An 18094-nucleotide genomic window follows, 5' to 3' on the forward strand; every position below is an offset into this window, starting at 1 on the left:
CTTGGATGGATAAACTCTGCTGCAAGTGTTCTAGATCTTGGGTGATGATTTCACAGGCATTCATTATACTCTCATACGTTATACATGTCACACATATACTCTTAAATGGCTCAAATATTATGAAAAAGTTAGAAGTGAATCCTAACAGATGAAAATGTTTATATTCCATGGGACATGTAGAAAATGTGGACACACAGATCTGAGAAGTCAGTTTTCCCAACTGTTTTGAATAAGAAAATTGCCTTTTTGCACCCCAAAATTTTGTGGACCTCTCCATAAAATAATAGTTTTTAGTTTTCAATAATGGAGAAAATACATATTAAAACAAGATTAGGTACGTATAGATATTATGGATCATATATAATATATTTGAAAAACAATGAATGTATAGATGAAACATTGTATTTTTTTGTGTCTATGCATATTAAGAGTGTTTAAAAATAAGGAAGTAGACACTTGGGGGGAAAATGTGTTCTAGCTGAAGGAAGCCTGGATGGTAACCCTTCCAAGTTTGGTCTCAGAGGCAGTTCTTTTCTACTTGATTTTCCATATCTTCTTCTCTTTGTTTCTCAACTAGTGCCCCTGTGTTTTGAAGATTGAAAAAAAAAAAAAAAAACAAAAAAACCAAAACCCTAGAAACAAAATGTACAGCCTTCCCATGTCTGCTTTGGTGGAAAGCCCCGTGGAGGCCAGTACAATGAAGATTTTTGCTTTCATTGTTAAATACGGTTGTGAAGGCAGAGTGTTAGAAATCAAGTATTTGTAAATGGGCTCAGTCTATTCACAAATTATTATGGATCTTACCCTGAATTGACCTGAAGGAATCCTAAAAATGATTTTTTGAAGTGTAAGAAAAAGTCCAAAGAAAGGGTTAATCTTTATCTTACTAGAAGGTATATAATTTTATTCTTTTTAAGAATTTTTATTAAGAATTATCCCATCAATATCTCAGAATTGGTTATCTTTTCAACATTTATATGATGTCCATTTTTACCCATGATGGAAACGCCGTAGACTAAGGGAAGAACAGCTTATATGGCTTCAATCATGTGTATCCCAGGATTTCTGGTCCCACTCCCACATGGTTTCTCTAGATCTCTCTTTTCTCTCTTTGATTGTTTCTAGTGGTCATTCGGTTTTGAAAATGGGTGTTGGTTTTGATGTTCTGTGGTATATCTTGACATAAAGAAAAAAAAGTGTAACATGAAAAGGCGTTCTTCAAGCTTTTTTAGAAGGAGATATATTTATAAACATACAGACATTTTATATATATATATGTATATATATATATATATATGTATCTTAAATGAGTTATAAAGTGAACTAGAGATTTCATTATATTCTGTTCCCTTCTGTTTTGATTTTAATGGTTAACTTGTCATTTTTCTCTTTTAAGCCAAAATGCTACACCGACCTTATGGGATTCCTTAGAAGAACCTGATATTCAGGATCCTAGTGAATTTGAGTATTTATTCTCCAAAGACACAACTCAGCAGAAGAAAAAACCTCTGTCAGAGACCTATGAGAAAAAGAACAAGGTCAAAAAGGTACTGAATGATGATAATATTCATTGCATTTTTTGGTCATATGTGAGAATTCATTATGTGCTGCTGGTTTGCTGTTTTCCAGAAATGTTTTGGAAGGTTTTAAGCCACTGATGGTAAAAGGGAGTTAGTAGTTTGAGAAATCTGTGTTTGTGCTGTGAGTCCTATCTGAATTTTCAGGCTATTTTCTTAATTTGATCTGGACTTTCTTGAGTTTATAATTCTATTGAAAAAATATAAAATTTAACTTGCAGTTAGTGAAAGTAGGCCGTATGTCATATGAAAAATATGTCTTACTCATTAAGTTATTTATAAATTCATTCATTTAACAAATCATTTACAGGGAGTATATTTATGCTAGGTTTTGTTTTAGGCCCATGGGGTCCAGTGTGGTAACCATTAGCCACATGTGGCTGTTTAAGTCATATAATTAGATAAATCAGATAAATTAAAAATTCAGTTCTTCAGTGGCATTCGCCACTTTTCAGTTCTGTTTTTGTGGCTAGTGGTTACCATATAGCACAGATTTGAAAAAAAAATTGTCAATATAAAAGTTTTATTGGATAGCACAGTCCGAACCTCTGGGATATGTTGGTGAGAAAACCCCAAAGATCTTTGCCCTGTGGTACTTATGTTAAAAATCAGTGTTAGAAACAAAACATTAAACCACGGGGTAGAGCAGGGTAAGGAAGATGGATTTGGGGCAGGGTGGGGACGAGGCTGCAGTTTTCAGTGGAATGTACAGAATAGTCCTCACAGAGAAGCTGACTTCTGAGCAAAGACTTGAGAACTTGAAGTCAGAGGCTGCCAGCCATACATCAGAAGGCAAGTTCAAGATTCCCCAGGCCTTCTGGTTGATGTGAACTTAAATGAGTGGCCATGGAGACTCATGTGGGCTGCCTGACCTCAGTCAAAGTTCATCCTCTCTTTGCCTCCATCCCCTTCCGGCAACCTGAGATAATGACTTGGTCATATTATTAATTATTCTAAGTAGTTATTAAATGAGGTACCTGATCTGTCGTGCTCAGCACAGTGCCGGACGCAGTCAGCCCTCCGCAGAGGACGGCTACCCTCATTTTGTTGCAGCTGTTGTTACTGCTGCGAATTCTCAGCTTTAGTGTTTTGGTAATAGCTTAGATGGTGCTGCAGCAAAGGTATAGGACATCCAGGGTTCTGCTCTTGATTTGCCATGTGAGCTTGGGCTGCTCATCTCTATTCTCTAGGCCATGGCTTTCCTTTTCTATAAAAACCTGAGTCTACCCGACCTACGAGGATGTTGTGAAATTGAATCTAAGAAGGTGTGAAAGAAATGTTTGAAAAAAGTCCCACTGAATGATATTAGCATCAACTCGTTATTCTTAAATTATGTAACGGACTTCATCCATCAATTCCTATCTCAAGTAACATTAAATTAGGAAATCAGTTGTGCCTTAGAGGGGCAAAAATGACAAAAGCCTGAATGCAGTTTTCTGTTAATCAAATCAGGTTCTCCCACTGACTTGAATTATGAATGAAAATTATCATCAGAGGGTTTTTAAAAAAAAATTTTTTTTACCACTCCACTGTGTAGGAATTATGTTTGTTCTTTCTTTCTTTTTTTTTTTTAAGATCTTAATTTATTTGACACAGAGATGGAGATCACAAGTAGCCAGAGCAGCAGGCAGAGAGAGAGGAGAAGCAGGCTCTCCACTGAGCAGGGAGCCCGATGTGGGGCTTGATCCCAGGACCCTGGGATCATGACCTGAGCCGAAGGCAGCCGCTTAACCGACTGAACCACCCAGGCGCCCTGGGATTATGTTTTCATGAGAAAGATGTGACACCAAAAATAATCAAATATCAGACCAAATCTTTAAGAGGACATATTGCATGAAACAATTTGAATTTTTCAGCTGCTATATATTCCTATGCAGTGAGATTCACACAAGACAGAATTAAGTGTGCTCTCTCGCCAAGCTGGCTTATTAAAAGCCATCCATAGACACAGAAGACTCCTCTGTTGCCTGAAAAGCAAAAGAAGAATCTCTGTATTCCAAAGCTAGCCTCAGTTTGCCTCTTCCAGGAGGCCTCTTCTGGCTAATCAGGATACTCTGCTAATTATTTTCTTATGCAATATCACATTAAACTTACTTCTGTCCCCTCTTTCTTCTCAGTTGGGTATTACTCCTTTCTTTTGTTTCCCCCTCTGGATGCTTGGTAACATATTGTTTACTCATAAAACGAATTACTTCTGTTTTGACGAATGAGTATTTTTTTAAAACCTCAAAGAATTTGTTTTTAAAACATCAAAGCATTTGGTTGTTTATTCTTATTTCTTATCTCATAATTGTCTGCCTATTCAACATTGGATTTCCACTAAGGCAGTTAGTGTTTGATATGTTTATTTTGTTTCCCTGTCTGAGGGGAAAAAAAATACCCTTCATTTGAACTCTTTAATCTTTCTGAGCAGCAGCGAGGTTGCTGTCGCCCTGTAGAAGCCACAGATATGTTTAGTCTCAGCATCCCTCTGGAAGTGGAGGCAAACCTGTATATTGACTGGGTTTTGCTGTCCTGAGACTGGTTGGGAGTTTTCAGTGAGCGTGTGGCCTACGTTGGAGCTGAGATTTTAAGTTTAAAAAAAAAAAAAAAAAAAAGGAGCTGAGTCAATGCCAGAGAACTCTAAGCCTGTCCCTTATGAGCCTTCCTTCCAGGCCCGGGGTCAGGTTTCACACATGGAGATGGATGTCTCTTCCCTTAGCCAGATTTTTGTTGTCTCTCTTAAAATGAAAGTGAAAGTATATTGTAGAGGTTTTGAGGAACTGGGGAGTTCATAGCATCAGAAGGCAACTTCATCAGCTTAACCGCAGAACGATTCCCACACAAGGTGAGCAGGAAGAATACTGGCCAAATGGGTCTCGTTTCTAATGACTGGAGTGGAGGATATGTTGGAAATTTAAAAATCAAGTGTCTGAGCCTTGGCTGTAGGGGCTGAGCCAGCGTTCAGACCCACATGTGGAATACCTCTTCGGCAGAGCTGGTCTTCCTTCCTCGGCACTGTCTACATTCCTCGTTCAGAAGTAGCTGTCAGAATTATCAGGATTCTGCTGAACGTGGACACTAGTTTCTAGTTCACCTTCTATAGTACCATCTGAAGTTCCTGTCACTGGCAGTGGCGGTCAGTAAGCGGATATTTATATTCGTAGCCTAGGCAGGGATCCTGTTCTATGGTATCTTATCATCCGAGAATTGGAGGGGACCTTACCAGTCAGCAAATTCAGTACATGAATTTCCAGTATGGTGAATTTGGGTACATGAGAATTTGAGACCTAGAAAGAAGACATGACTTCTTGGGTTTGCCTACCCGTAACAGGGAAGAAGTCGGTAACAACAGACACTTGAGACGATGTACAAGAGCCTCAGATGTGTCTTCCCCTTCATTTAAACATGGATTTGCCACATGGATGACTGTCACAAATTTTATTGGGGTGACTGAGCCAACGTGTATAAAAGAGAGTGGTCATTATTAAAATCATCAACAAAATACAGCTATACTTGGGCAAATCCAAAATAGGTCCCATATTGGAAAAGTATCCCAGGGTTTAGTTTGGTTGGTTTTGTTTGTTTGTTTTGTTTTGGAGTCATTCTTCTAGTTAATTTTTGTAAAAAAGGATGGTCTGTGTGTAACTCCAACAACAATATATGTAGATTGAGAGCTGTTTTCCTTTGATTCTACCACCCATTTTAAATATTAGCTGTAATACTAAGACAGACTTGTGTCCCATACTTGGGCATGTACCATCCTCCTTTGTGACCTCAAACCATGGTGCCACTACAGACATAGCAGTTGCTGCATTGAGAACCGGGGCCAAAAACATCAGCTCCTCTTGGCACCACCAACACTCAGTACTGTCTCTCTCTCTCTCTTTTTTTTTTTTTTTTTTTTTTGGTTCCTGATAACCTCAGAGCACGTTGTTTCACTTTCCCACACAGATTCCTTTTCTATAAAATGGGGAATAGCAACCCTGGAGAGGCTTGTTATAAGGATAAAATGAAATCATGGTGATAAAATTCCTTTAACCATTTCCTAGAACTATGTATTAATAGTAGTCTATGAACGAATGAGAAAGTTTTATGAAGAAATTCTTGAACGTCATTGATCCCCAAGGTCATTGAGGAGTCATTGAAGGGTTTGCATCCCCATTGGCTGAAACTATTTGCAAATGGTCATCTCTAGAGCATTCCTGTTTTTCAGGATTTATAGATTTCCACAGCTTCCTTAATGTCACATGTAGACATCTGGTAATTCATCTTACACTGGTTTATATGCAGTCTTTCGCACTGTAAAGCAGATTTCCACTGTCAATACGCCCATATTTATACGGTCTCTAAGTTACATTTGTTACTAGGAAAGAGAGGGCAGCACCTTGACATGGAGCCAGGATTCAGCCTTCATCATCTGAGAGTCTTCCTCCTGGTACCTGTCGAGGAGGTAGCTGCTCTAATCAACTTTTACATTGCTTCCCAAGCTCACCCTACAACTTGCAGAAAAGCAGCGTGAACTGTCACTCTTCCTCCCTTGAAATGCCAAGATCTCGCTTTGCATTATAAATCATCTCTGGGCTTGTTCCTTCCTCTGTAAGACACATAAAATCATTCCTCTCCCTCTGCCTTTTTAATAGATATTTCTTAAGAAGTAATGAGATAAATGATAAATGATAATGATTCCCTGAGGACTTAGGGGGAGGGTGGTGAGCTTGGGGAGGGGTTGGGATGCTTCAGTAGACATTAGTCTGTTGAAACTTCCTGGAGCCAAGAGCCTTCAGTTGTAATTTGGTCACTTTGGCGAGGATCATAGCTGTAATTCTTCAATCGCAGACTTGGTGTCTCAGTTTAGCAGGGAGGGGAGAAGGGGAGAAGGAGAATGTTGTTTGGAAGCCTGAACATAAATTTATAGGGTTTTCATAACTTGTTGCCTTCTGAGTTTATATAATTTCAGCTTTTGTATACAGAGATGATTTCTCTGAGCTGTCTTGGTAAGGTCCGTGCATTATTTTTTCTCCCGAGAGTGGGGATAATTTGCCAACCCCTTTGTATTTCTCATGTGTTTGAAAAATGAGTGGAGAGGTTAGGGGTTATCATCTATAGAAATGAGTGAAATAATTTGCCCGTGTGTTGATTGCACCAATATCTATGACCTTCAGGTCATTAGTGCCATGTCTAGATTCCTTGAGTGATATCTGGATTGATCAGGGCTTTCCTGTTCTTCAGCTTCAAGGCCCCTGACTGACCAGATCTACCACAAGCAAACAGGAGCTCTACCCCATGACAGGCACCAATTTACAAAAGTTGTGCCTTGCAAAGTTTATTTGGATAGAAGGTGGCCCCAAAAGTTAAGTTGTACTTTTACTTTATTTGCTTATTTTTAAAAAATGGTGGCCAGAGCGTGTCAAGTATGGGTATCAATGATTCTTTCAGAATGTTAAATTTGAATATTATTCTTGGAGTTCAGCTGTATTTCTCTGCCGGCCGTTAAACAGTAATAATCTGGACTTTGCCTCCAGCCAGCTGCTGTCGTTAGCGTGCTCATTACCTCCCCTGACCACAAGAGGGCACCTAAGAATGCTGAGACAGGAAGCTAAATTCGCTTCTTGGAGCTGGGAGAAGTGGAAACTACAGAAGGCTAACTTGCTCTCTTCTCCACCCTCCCTAGTCCCCTTAAGTCTCTTACTGGGACCCATGAGAGCACATGATCTACACAAAGTACTGGGAGCCAAGTGCATATAAGAAAGGTCTGTAGGTATTAGTAGAATAGAAATTGCCATTTGACGTATTTCCTGTACTTTGAATGACTGTGGTATAGAAATGCATGAAGTATCAGGATTAGCCCCTACGTAATGGATCCTGGAATCACCTCCATGACCCGCACACGTGTGCGTGCACACACGTTTACACAGCTTTCTAAAGTCTTCTGCATCTAAAGGGAGGGAAGTTTGTTTGTTTGTTTAAGGGAGTGAAGAGTTCTTTGAATATAGATTTTGTTTTGAAAAACTAAACAAAACGAAAAATCCAATATTACAAGATAGACTATGAGAAAATCATTCTAAATGTTGTTATTTTTTAAAAGTATCCTTCTGCCTGCTTGAAGAAAGTTTTGAATTCTTGCCTATATTTTTCTGGACCTCTTTCATTTATGCTGCATTCTGGCCCTTTTCTAAGACTGTGACGTGGGCTGGAGCTAGACAGGGATTCGAGGGTGGGCGCCAATGCAGTGACTCCTCTAGCCTCGACTGCTGAGCTGGAAGAAATGTGAGGCTATAACAAGAATAGGCAAAGATCTTATATGGGCATTTAAGTACAAAACCAGGTCACTGGAGGCTTTCACAACTGAACTCATAAATACTTTGCAAAGTATGTACATCTCCAACATACACAGGATCATGTGTTCATCCAGGAACATGCTTCATGTGGACAGAAGTAAGTCTTAATAACCTTGCATTTATGTAATATGTATCAAGTGAAGATGACAAGGATTTCAGTAGTGATCATAATAGCACGTGGTTTTGGGTTGAGTGCTCGGCATGTATTAACTTATGTAATCAACATGAGAACCCATTAAGTTGGTTACTGCTATGATGCCCATTTCATAGGTGAGGAAGCTTCAGCCTAGAGGGGTTACATAACTTGCCCAGCATCGCACAGCTCATAAGTGGTAAGAAAATGGATCTAACAACAACCCCAGAGTTTGTGCTCTTAATTACTTTTCAAATGGTCCGTTGGACTCAGTTCAACTACAAGTCCTGGCTTGAAGTATGCTTCAAGGCTGAATTGTATTCCTTGGTCATTGTTTAGTGAAAGAAGCACTAGCTTTGGTGTCAGTAGACCTGGTTTCTACTTCTGGCTCTGACCTTAGCCAACTATTGAATCTCAGGCAAGTTCTTTAAATTCTCTGGCTCTCAGGTCTCTTCTGTCCAAAGACGCAAACTTTAATTTGATGAATTACAACGATCCGGTCATTACTTTGCCTTGCAAATAGGGGCACCCAAGATCCACCAACTTCGTTTTACTTACTTGAAGATAGATGAGGGAATTACATGTAAACCAGTATCTCTGCATTAAGCCCCAGGCACCATCCGATAGATGGAGGCAGTTGACCCATTCCACTATGCTGTAGGAGTCCTAGATATGTGGGAGCTCGAGGAATAATTGTCAGTAACCCCGACTCTCAAGAGACATAAATGGACTGGAGGATTCTCTTAAAGTAAATCAAGTTTCTTTATGTGTGGGGGTATTGACAGACTGGGAATCTGTTGGGGGAAGATTGCAATGGAAAGGCGCCAGAGATCTTGTCTTCAAGGTAAGCAGTTAGCCGTTGCTCTGTGTCCAGTCATGTAACCTCTCTGGCCTTAGTTTCTGTAACTGTCATGGCCTCCAAAGTGGATGTTTTTTAAAGACGCTTTCCAGGTGCAGAATATCAGATCATATCTGTGTGGACACCTCCATACACACATTTCACAACTGAGTGTAGAAAAGCGTGTGAGTAGGAAGAAACCGCAAATCCAGACCTTGCTTTGTCAGTGAGGAGCATGGGATGTGACGCAAACGAGCCTCGACACCGGTTTGCCTCCTTCACGGAGGCCATGTTCCTTTCTCACACTTGCCCCTACTTAACAAAAAATGCATTTGGCAGCATCAGCCTTTGGTCCCACTGGCCAGCCCCTGTTGGCTGGGTGGCCCTTCACCCTCCTTGCGTCCTCCATCTTTCAGAGTTTCCAGGGTCCAGAGGCCAGCCAAGAGTTCCGATTACACTGGACAAAGCTGCCCCCATGTTTCTTAAGACAGTCTGGCTGGACCCCCACTACTGTGGCTACACTTCCAATTTTTGATAAAATACCTTTTGGCCCAGAGCTTGATTTCATTTAGGCCTGACCTGATTTCTCTCCAGCTGAGGCTAATTTGCATGGCTGTAAACACGGGCCTTACACAGCTCACCAACTGTGATAAAAGCAAAGGAAACCCGAGACCACTGGAAACTCCAAAACGCGCCTTCAGCCTTTGCCTTCGGATCGGAGCCTGACTCTGAGTCACGCCTCCGCCAGGGAGGCTTAAGCTCAAGAAATGTTATTCTGATTGATCTGATTAGGGCAGCAAGGTTAGCCATGGTCAATTTACAAAGACAGTATGAGAAGAAATCATGTGTGTCACCATGTTATGGGTCAGCGAGGCCCCTGCCAGAAGTTATGAGAAGCCACAACTCTGCCAGGACCATGATCAGATCTCCTGGGTGGGGTACAAATGAGACGGGAAAGTTGGGGGCCCCTCCAGTGGACTGAATGACAAAAGGGATTGTGGGGGGGGAGAGCTAGTGAATCATGCCCGCTTCCAGCTGGATTCCTTAGCTGCCAAGTCCCTTCCATGTGAGTGGGAGAGCCTGGGGGTTCCCCCCTTGCAGTGTAAAGAGGACCATCCTAGCTCCTCACCACAGTGGAAAGGAGAGGGAGGAAAGGCTCATTTGAGAAGAACATGAGGCTCTAGATTGACCCACGGAACAGCCAGATGGAACCCATTGGGCATTCTGTTCCCTTCCTCCACCCAAGAGTGGCTTAATTGGGATCTGGCTCCAGGCTCTGGTTACTAAATAACCTGAGTTTTAGTGTTTTCATTTTCATTAATTAGTTTTTATGCTAGGTGCCTTATTAGTCAATTAGGCATTTTGCATGTGCAAAATATCCTAGGAGGTGAGAAGGGGGTCTTTAAAAATAATTTAGAGCTGCAAGTACCAGGGGGTTAATTCATGACCTAATTATCACATCACTTTTTACTCTCTTGTAGACTCTTGTACAACTTCCTTCATTTACAGCAAGCACAAAAACTTTTAAACTTTGCTTGCAAATGGTTATTGCATTCATACTGGTTTTGAGGATTTTGGATCTTCCACTCTGGGTGTGGTTCTCTTCTTCCCTGTCCAATTTAGGAACACCAGTGTTACTTGCAACACTGGGATAAGGTGTATTAATTAGCAAAGAAAGATTTATTTAAAATGTAGCCAACAGAAAGCCACATTACTTGAGCTGGGGCTCATTATAGATAGTTCACTCTGTACTATAATCATCTTACTAATGGAAAAAATGAGACCTTGAGATGGTTGCTCAGAGAAGAACGTGATTCAGAATGTAGCAGCAAAATGTCTAAAGCCTATGATGTTTAGACTGATTTAGCAAGACATTGGAGAAACTGGACCGTGCAATGTGTTTGTTGTGGATGACGTACCCTCTTGGGATGTGGCAATATCCAGACAACTCAGCCCTGGGGGAGGCAGCCATTCATTTGCCACCAAAGGAAGGGGTAAGGTACATGTGGAGGGAGGGAGGTACAAAGTCCCTGTGCCGGTCTGCAAGCCCTGTCAGCTGTCTTGGGGTTTGCCCCGGAGCCACCAAGAAGTCAGTGCAAGCCTGTGGTAGAGGCCTGAGCTCTAGGCCTCTGAGCAACTGTTTCCTCCAACACAGCCAGTGCACCTAGAGTCACAGCTAGTCTGAGGAGGGAAGGGGGTAGTGTAATGGCTCAACATGGTTTCTTTCTGACTCAACACTGTGCTCATGGGACAAGGCTCTTCATCCTTCCCTACGGTTTCCTCATCTATAAAGTGAGAATGATAATAGTACCTACTTCAAAGGGTGACTATGAGAATTAAAATAATCTCTGTGTTTCCTTGGTCCCTGGTGCACATATTTTTGCTGCAGCTGCCCTACTCTTGGCACCAGCAACATGACCACAGCAGTGGGAATAAGAACAATGAGAATCCTCTACTGTCATCCCTCAAGGAGAACAGAAGGTTGGACTCAACCAGAGGCCCCATTTCTCATTCAGTCATGGCTTCTGAGACCCCAGAGAGCTACATGAGGTCCCTTTTACTCCGTCCTTTCTTTGTGTGTCCCATGGGGACACAGCTATGTAATTAAAAAAAAAAAAAGAATTTAAGCCGGAGGCTCAAAGATGAATGTCCTCAAGGTGTACCAAGAGAAAACAATGCAATAGAACACAAAGCAATAGAACACAAAGGTGACAAAATTTGTCTCTATTTTCTAGCACTATTTTTATTCAGCTTTCATAAGAATCTGTGTTTGCAGTACAGTTTTAAATGTGCCAGAACTACAGGTGCTGGTCGGGACACAGAATGGCTGATTTAGGTGATGGTGGAATTCAAAGTATGATATTTTAGGTTGGTTTCCATATTAATGAAATAGACTGAATTTAGCTATTATACTTTATTTAAATTTTCATGGATATAATTTTAAGACTTAAGCAATATTATGGGGCCCCTGGGTGGCTCAGTCAGTTAAGCATCCAACTCAATGATTTCAGCTCAGGTTGTGATCTCAGTGTTGTGTGATCGCACCCCGCATCCGGCTCCATGCTGGGCTCCATGGTCACGGAACCTGCTTAAGGTTTTCTCTCTTCCTCTCCCTTTCCACCCGTTCTCTTTTTCCCCCTCTTAAAAAAAAAAGAGAGAGAGTGAGAGTTATGCAGTATTAAAAGACTTATGAAAATGAAAACTATTAAAAGACTTATGAAGATGAAAATGAGAATCAACAAATTTCAAGCAATTTTTCATACAGACCACATCCTCCAATCAAACTGAAATCATATATAAAATAAAAGATAACTTAAATATGTCAATAATGAAAAACCTCCTTGCCTTTTAAAATCTCTACGATAAATAACTCATGGATTAAGGAAGAAGTTAAAATGGGACCCAGAAAAACTTTATTTATTTAAATTCGATTAATTAACATAAGTATTATTGGTTTCAGAGGTAGAGGTCAATGATTCATCAGTCTTTTATAATACCCAGTGCTCATTTCTGCTTACTGGGTTTTGGACAGTAAGCAGAAAACACTTTTGATTTAAAAAAATATATTGTCTTTCAAGACTCCTAGGATGTGACTAAAATGTATGGTTATGAGTGTTTATATTAGAAAAGAAAAAGGTAAAAAAAAAAAGTTAGCTTCCAAAATTAATAGCTAGGGGAAAAAAAGAGAAATTGGAAAAAATATTACATTAAATGACAAGAAAATCCATTTTTAGGTCAAATGTGATCAAATATTTATAATTTCATGTGTTTCAATCAAATACAAATACAACCAAATATTAAAAGATGAGAATGGGAATTTTAAAAACATTTTAAAACACAGTATAAAAAAATCAATAAAGTTAAGTTTGTTTTCTGAAAACAATAAAATTCACACACTTTTGGCAGGATTGAGGAAAACAAACATATATAAAATAGTAGGAAATAAAGATGAATATAATTACAAGATCCAATAGAAATGTAGAAGATACATGAGAATACCATGAGTAAACTTTTGCCAATTAAAGAACATGAACAACTTCCTAGAAAAATGTGAATTACAAATCATATCCCAGAAGAAACAGAACACGGGAATGCCTGTAAATATTAAGGAAACTAGATCAGTAGTTGAAATCTTCCCACAAAGTACCAGATGGTTTGATTACACCAAACATTTCCTTCTTCCACAAAATGCTCTAGAGACTAAAAAATATTACACTCAAAGCTGGTTTATTGTCTTGATAGCACTATCAGACAAGGACAGGAAGTTAAGAAACATTACAGGCTAGTTTCTCGAATATAGATGTGAAGATCTTAAACAGAGGATTAGCTAATTGAATCCAGCAATGGATAAAAATTACTCTATTGGAAGCATTAATGTAGACCTAATAAAAGGAGAGCTATTCGGTTTATGAATAGGAAAACCAGTACTATAAAGATGAAGTTAACCCCAAGCTGATTTCTAGTTTCAAAGTAATTCTAATCAAAATCTAAATAGGATTATTCAACATTGGGCAAACTTATTCTAAAAGCTTGTATGGAAGAGCAGAGGTTCAAAAACAAGCTTACAGAAACAATCTTAAATGTTACGGTTAGTAAAAAAGTCACACACACAAAAAGATTCCATTGGCCTGAAGTTTAACATATGAAAATCCAAGGAATTTTATGGAATCACCTATCTGTAGCAAAACTTTTTCTTTTTTTTAAGCAAAGGAATAAGAAGCATAAAATTCAGGGGGAAAAAATCTGAAAAAGAAAAATCAGGAGGATACTTATTCTACCTCATGTCAAAAAAAAGTAATGTAAGTATGGTATGGTAATAATTGGCACACAAAATAATAAAGATTAATGAAAAGAGTTGAAACTTCAGAAGCAAGACCAATGTATAATGCAAACTAATATATGATAAATGTGGTATCTCAGATCAGTAGGTAAAATTGATTCTTAAAAAATATTTTAAAAATTGAATATATATATATATATATATATATATATATATGGCCCAAAGAAAAGAATGTCATATCATGAATAAAAATCCATTCCAGTTGTATCAAGTACATGAAAGGAAAAACTTAATAATTTTTAAAGAGAATATAGGAACCTATGTTTTAGCCTCACATGGAAAAGACACGAAAAGTATAAATCAAATAAGAAATAGCATACGTTAAAATTAAAAAAAAAAAACTCTTCTTCATCAGACAATAGCACAAAGAATGTGAAAAGCTGAGTCACAAGCTTGGGGAAGAGGTTCATGATGTATATAACTGAAGAAGAATTCTCTCCAAAATACTTACAGAATTTTTACTGATTAGTAAAAAGTTGGTCACCTTCTTTTAAAAAGATAGGCAAAAGACATGAAAAGGCTTGTCATGGAATAAATGGTCAATAAACATGTGAAGAGATAATAAGTCAGAACCAGGATATATATGCAGAGGTCTCATTTTAGACCCACCAGCTTGGCAAAAATTAGTAAGTATAACTGAAGTATCAGGAGGGTATGGAATGGTAGGAGTTCTCATGGTGCTAACTGGAAGCTTACTTGCTCCATATGCTTGGAATGCAATTTGTCTTTACCTAGTTCATGTGAATATGTGTATACCCTCTGTTCAAACTTCTGCACATTTGTAGCAGAAGACTCATATGAGAATGTTTGTGAAAGCTTTGTTTATAATAACAAAGATCTGAAAATAACACTATCATTAGAGTAGACCGATGGACTGAGGTCAGGTCACAGGATAGAATACTATACATCTTTGAAAAAGAGTTAGCTATAGCTCCATACATTCATTAGATCATTTTTAAACGAGATGTCAAGTGAAAAAAGTCATGAGTGACTCCATTTGTCTAAAGGTCAAACATGTGAAAGCCTACAAAGTGGATGGAATCATGTATTTGTGACAAAATGCTTTTTATAAAAACAATAAAAGCAAGGGGATAGTAAACAAAATCAGAAGAATGGGTCCTTTAGAGGAAGACTTGGAGTAACTAGAGGGCTTCCAGAGGTATTAGTAGTTCTCACTTTCTTAGTCACTATGGACTTCCTATTTTGATAGACAAAGATTTTATATTTCCAGAATTATATTTTAATTTATAAAAGGTCATTTTCCTTTTTTTAAGAGTACAGCTAACTTCTTTAGTTCATAAATTACGCTTTCTTTACATATTTCTTTTGCTTACTACTTTCCTTCTGTTTCATCTTCCAAGTTCCTTTTAAATATTTTTCAGTTCTGACATCTGCATTTCATGTTCGAGGATTCTTCAAATAGTTGGTGATCCTTGGCTGCTATAGCACGTATAAGATTGAGGGGTGATAAGCCTGGATGGAATGTTCAGTAGAAATGAACAAGGTTTGCCCAGTAGTGGGTCTCACAGTGTGGTAAATAGTTGCAGAACAGCCATTTCAGATGGGCGTTTTCTTTGCTTTTATTTTATTTTATTTTAATTTAAAATTTTTATTTATTTGGGGGGAGGGAACAGAGGAAGAGGGAGAAATAGCATCCCCACTGAGCAGGGAGCCCAACACAGGGCTCTATCCCAGGACCCTATGATCATTACCCGAGTTGAAGGCAGATGCTTAACCGACATAGCCAACCAGGGGCCTGTTGTCTTTGCTTTTAGACTGATGTATTTTTCCAGGTGGAATTTCTCCAGGCACCTGATTGGGGCTGGGGAAAGGTATATCAGCCTGACTGCTAGCTTTCTGACAGAGAGGCTAAGAAAGGATGTGGAATTTTGATAATTACTCCACTCTACTACAAGACCTCCACCCCACTGTCTGCTCTGCCTCGTGTCCATGAACCCCAAATCTGTCTGGTTGAATTTCTCTCAAACTGTATTTCCGAACATATAGGTGAAATTGTACACGGGGCACCTAATTGTACTATATACCAACTTCTAAATCATCCCCTAATTTTTGGCTCCCTACCAGTGGTAGTTGCCTTCCTGAGCACATGATCCCTATAATTGGTATGTGTCCAAGGTTCTCCCTTGCCTGGCAGACAGTGACATTTATCCTTCCATGGTGCCATGGAATACCACTCTATCAACTCCTTCTGGCTTCATGTTTTCTGTTTTGAAACTACAGGGGGTTTCCTAATTTCACTGAAGATAGATTTTGGTTTTGCTACTCAGTCCCATCATTTGGAGTTGGTTTTATAGAAGAAAGGGGAGTGAAAGGCCTTACCTGTTCTACCCTAGCACTCAAACACATCTTGCTTTTCACATTTTGGAGGCTGTTGGCTTGTAGAACTCGGGTGACAGGGCATGTATGTCCTTGCAGGAGCGAGACTTGTTCCAAGGGAAAGCACACAGGACTAGTAGTCAGACATCTGATAACTCTGGGCAAATCACCTACTGTGTGCCTTTTGTACTTGTGATTCGTCCATATGAGAGCCTCCAGGTACATGCTCTGATGACTCTAGTCAGGACAGAGGTAAGAGCTCACTCTTCACGGATGGTAGTCAGTATTTTGGATCACTATTATTCCATTCACACGGACGCCTGAAGGAAAGCATATAGCATGTGCTCGCTTTCCATGATGGATACTCTGTGAGCGTGAGGAGCATGGTGAAGACTAATTACCAACTCAGGGAAACGTGCTGGGTTATATACTGTAAGCTCTGGCAGAATCTTCTGGCAGTTTTAAAGTACAAATACACCGTGTTCTTTCATCTTTCTTCCCCTGCTAGAATTTCCTGGAATCCTCCTGTCATGTTTCTAGGAGGAACTCAGTGAGCCTACTGGAAGCAGTGTGGTACTTATATCTCCTGTTGTTGCCCAGAAGGTGAACAGAGAAGGACTTAGGTCATAAATAGCTCTACGTCCTGGCAATGGCTGCATGTTCATACTATGTGTGGGGTTGTCCTAGGTGAAGCGTGTCCATAAAAGGGAAAACTGAAGTGGCCTCAGGTGTCCTTAAAAAAGGGAGCATTCCTCTTTGAGTTTTGCCCCAGATTTTGCCTCCTGGTGGCTTGAGGCCCTGAAGCCAGGAGAGCCCACTGTCACTAGCTCTTCACCATCTGAGCAGGAGTGGGAAAGAGCCAGGTAATTTGCATCGTGGTACACTCTGAATCAAAGGCCATCCATCATTTCTGATATCTTGAATGCAGTGATTATCATATCAAAGACACACGATGACATTGAAGATAATAAGATTTCTGTTGCCCATCATCACTACCCAGCTTGGAGTAATTATTAGCACGTGTTCTTCTCAAAAGCCTAACACTCTAAACTTTAGAGAGAAAGGGCCCTATTGGAGTGACCAAAAATACATTCAAGAGACTGGGTTCGGTGTCTTAATATTAAATGAGAAATATTGCTAAGACAGGGAGTCCCAAGGTCTCATAACATTGTTACTTAGAATCCTTAGGAGGCTGGCATAGCTTATCTGCATTGCTGGCATTGGCCTTATGAAAGAAAGCAGATGTTCGTGACTGGGCACATAGCTTCAGGAGACAGAGAGGGACAGAGACACAGTTCCAGCTGGTTAATCAAAAAAACTCTGGGAATCAGGGATTGTATAAACATACATGCATATATGTCAGACATTGTGCTAAGTGCCTATGAGAGTAAACAGAAGAACATGTTCATTTGAGGTCACCTGACCACAGAGTGTGTCCCCCAGAGCAGCAGCATAAGCATTGTCTGGTAGCTTACTAGAAATAAAAGGCCCTCAGGCCCAAGTGTTAGTTTCCCGGGACTTCCTCAACACACTGGGTAACTAAAAACTACACAAACATATTGTCTTATAATTCTGGAGACTAGGAGTCTGAAGTCGAGGTATTGGAAAGAGCCATCCTCCCTGGGAGGCTGGTAGGAGAACCCTTCTTCACCTCTTCCCAGCTGCCGGTGGCTTGCCGACAGTCTTCGGCATTCCTTGGCATCAAGCAGGGAAATTCCATTCTCTGCCTTTGTCATCACTTGGCATTCTCCCTCCCTGTCTCTGTGTCTTCCCATGGCTGTCTTCTTAAGAGGACACCAGCCACATTGGATTTGGGGCCCATCCAATGCCAGGGTGACCTAATTTGTATTAATCCCACCTGCAGTGACCCCATTTCCAAGTGAAGTCCCATTCTGAGGTATTGGAGATTCGGACTTCAACGTATCTTTTGTAGGAGGAATACAGTTCAATCCCAAACCGCATCTCATTCCTAGTGAATGAGAGTCTATATTTTTAACAAGGTCCCTGGTAATTCACATGCATGCTAAACTGCTAGAGGTTATCTCACAA

General features: G+C 39.8%; 1 protein-coding gene across 5 annotated transcripts in view; it reads left to right on the forward strand.

Annotated features, from left to right (window-relative positions):
* FMN1 (formin 1) overlaps positions 1-18094 on the forward strand; it is a 406869-nt gene that overhangs the window by 222879 nt on the left and 165896 nt on the right. For all 5 annotated transcript variants that reach the window (XM_059181089.1, XM_059181087.1, XM_059181090.1 and 2 more), the window contains one exon: positions 1397-1547. In XM_059181089.1, the coding sequence (XP_059037072.1) occupies positions 1397-1547 (151 nt within the window). The remainder of the gene's footprint in view (positions 1-1396; positions 1548-18094) is intronic.

Source organism: Mustela lutreola, chromosome 7 (assembly GCF_030435805.1).
Source record: "Mustela lutreola isolate mMusLut2 chromosome 7, mMusLut2.pri, whole genome shotgun sequence".
Classification (NCBI taxonomy): Eukaryota; Metazoa; Chordata; class Mammalia; order Carnivora; family Mustelidae; genus Mustela; species Mustela lutreola.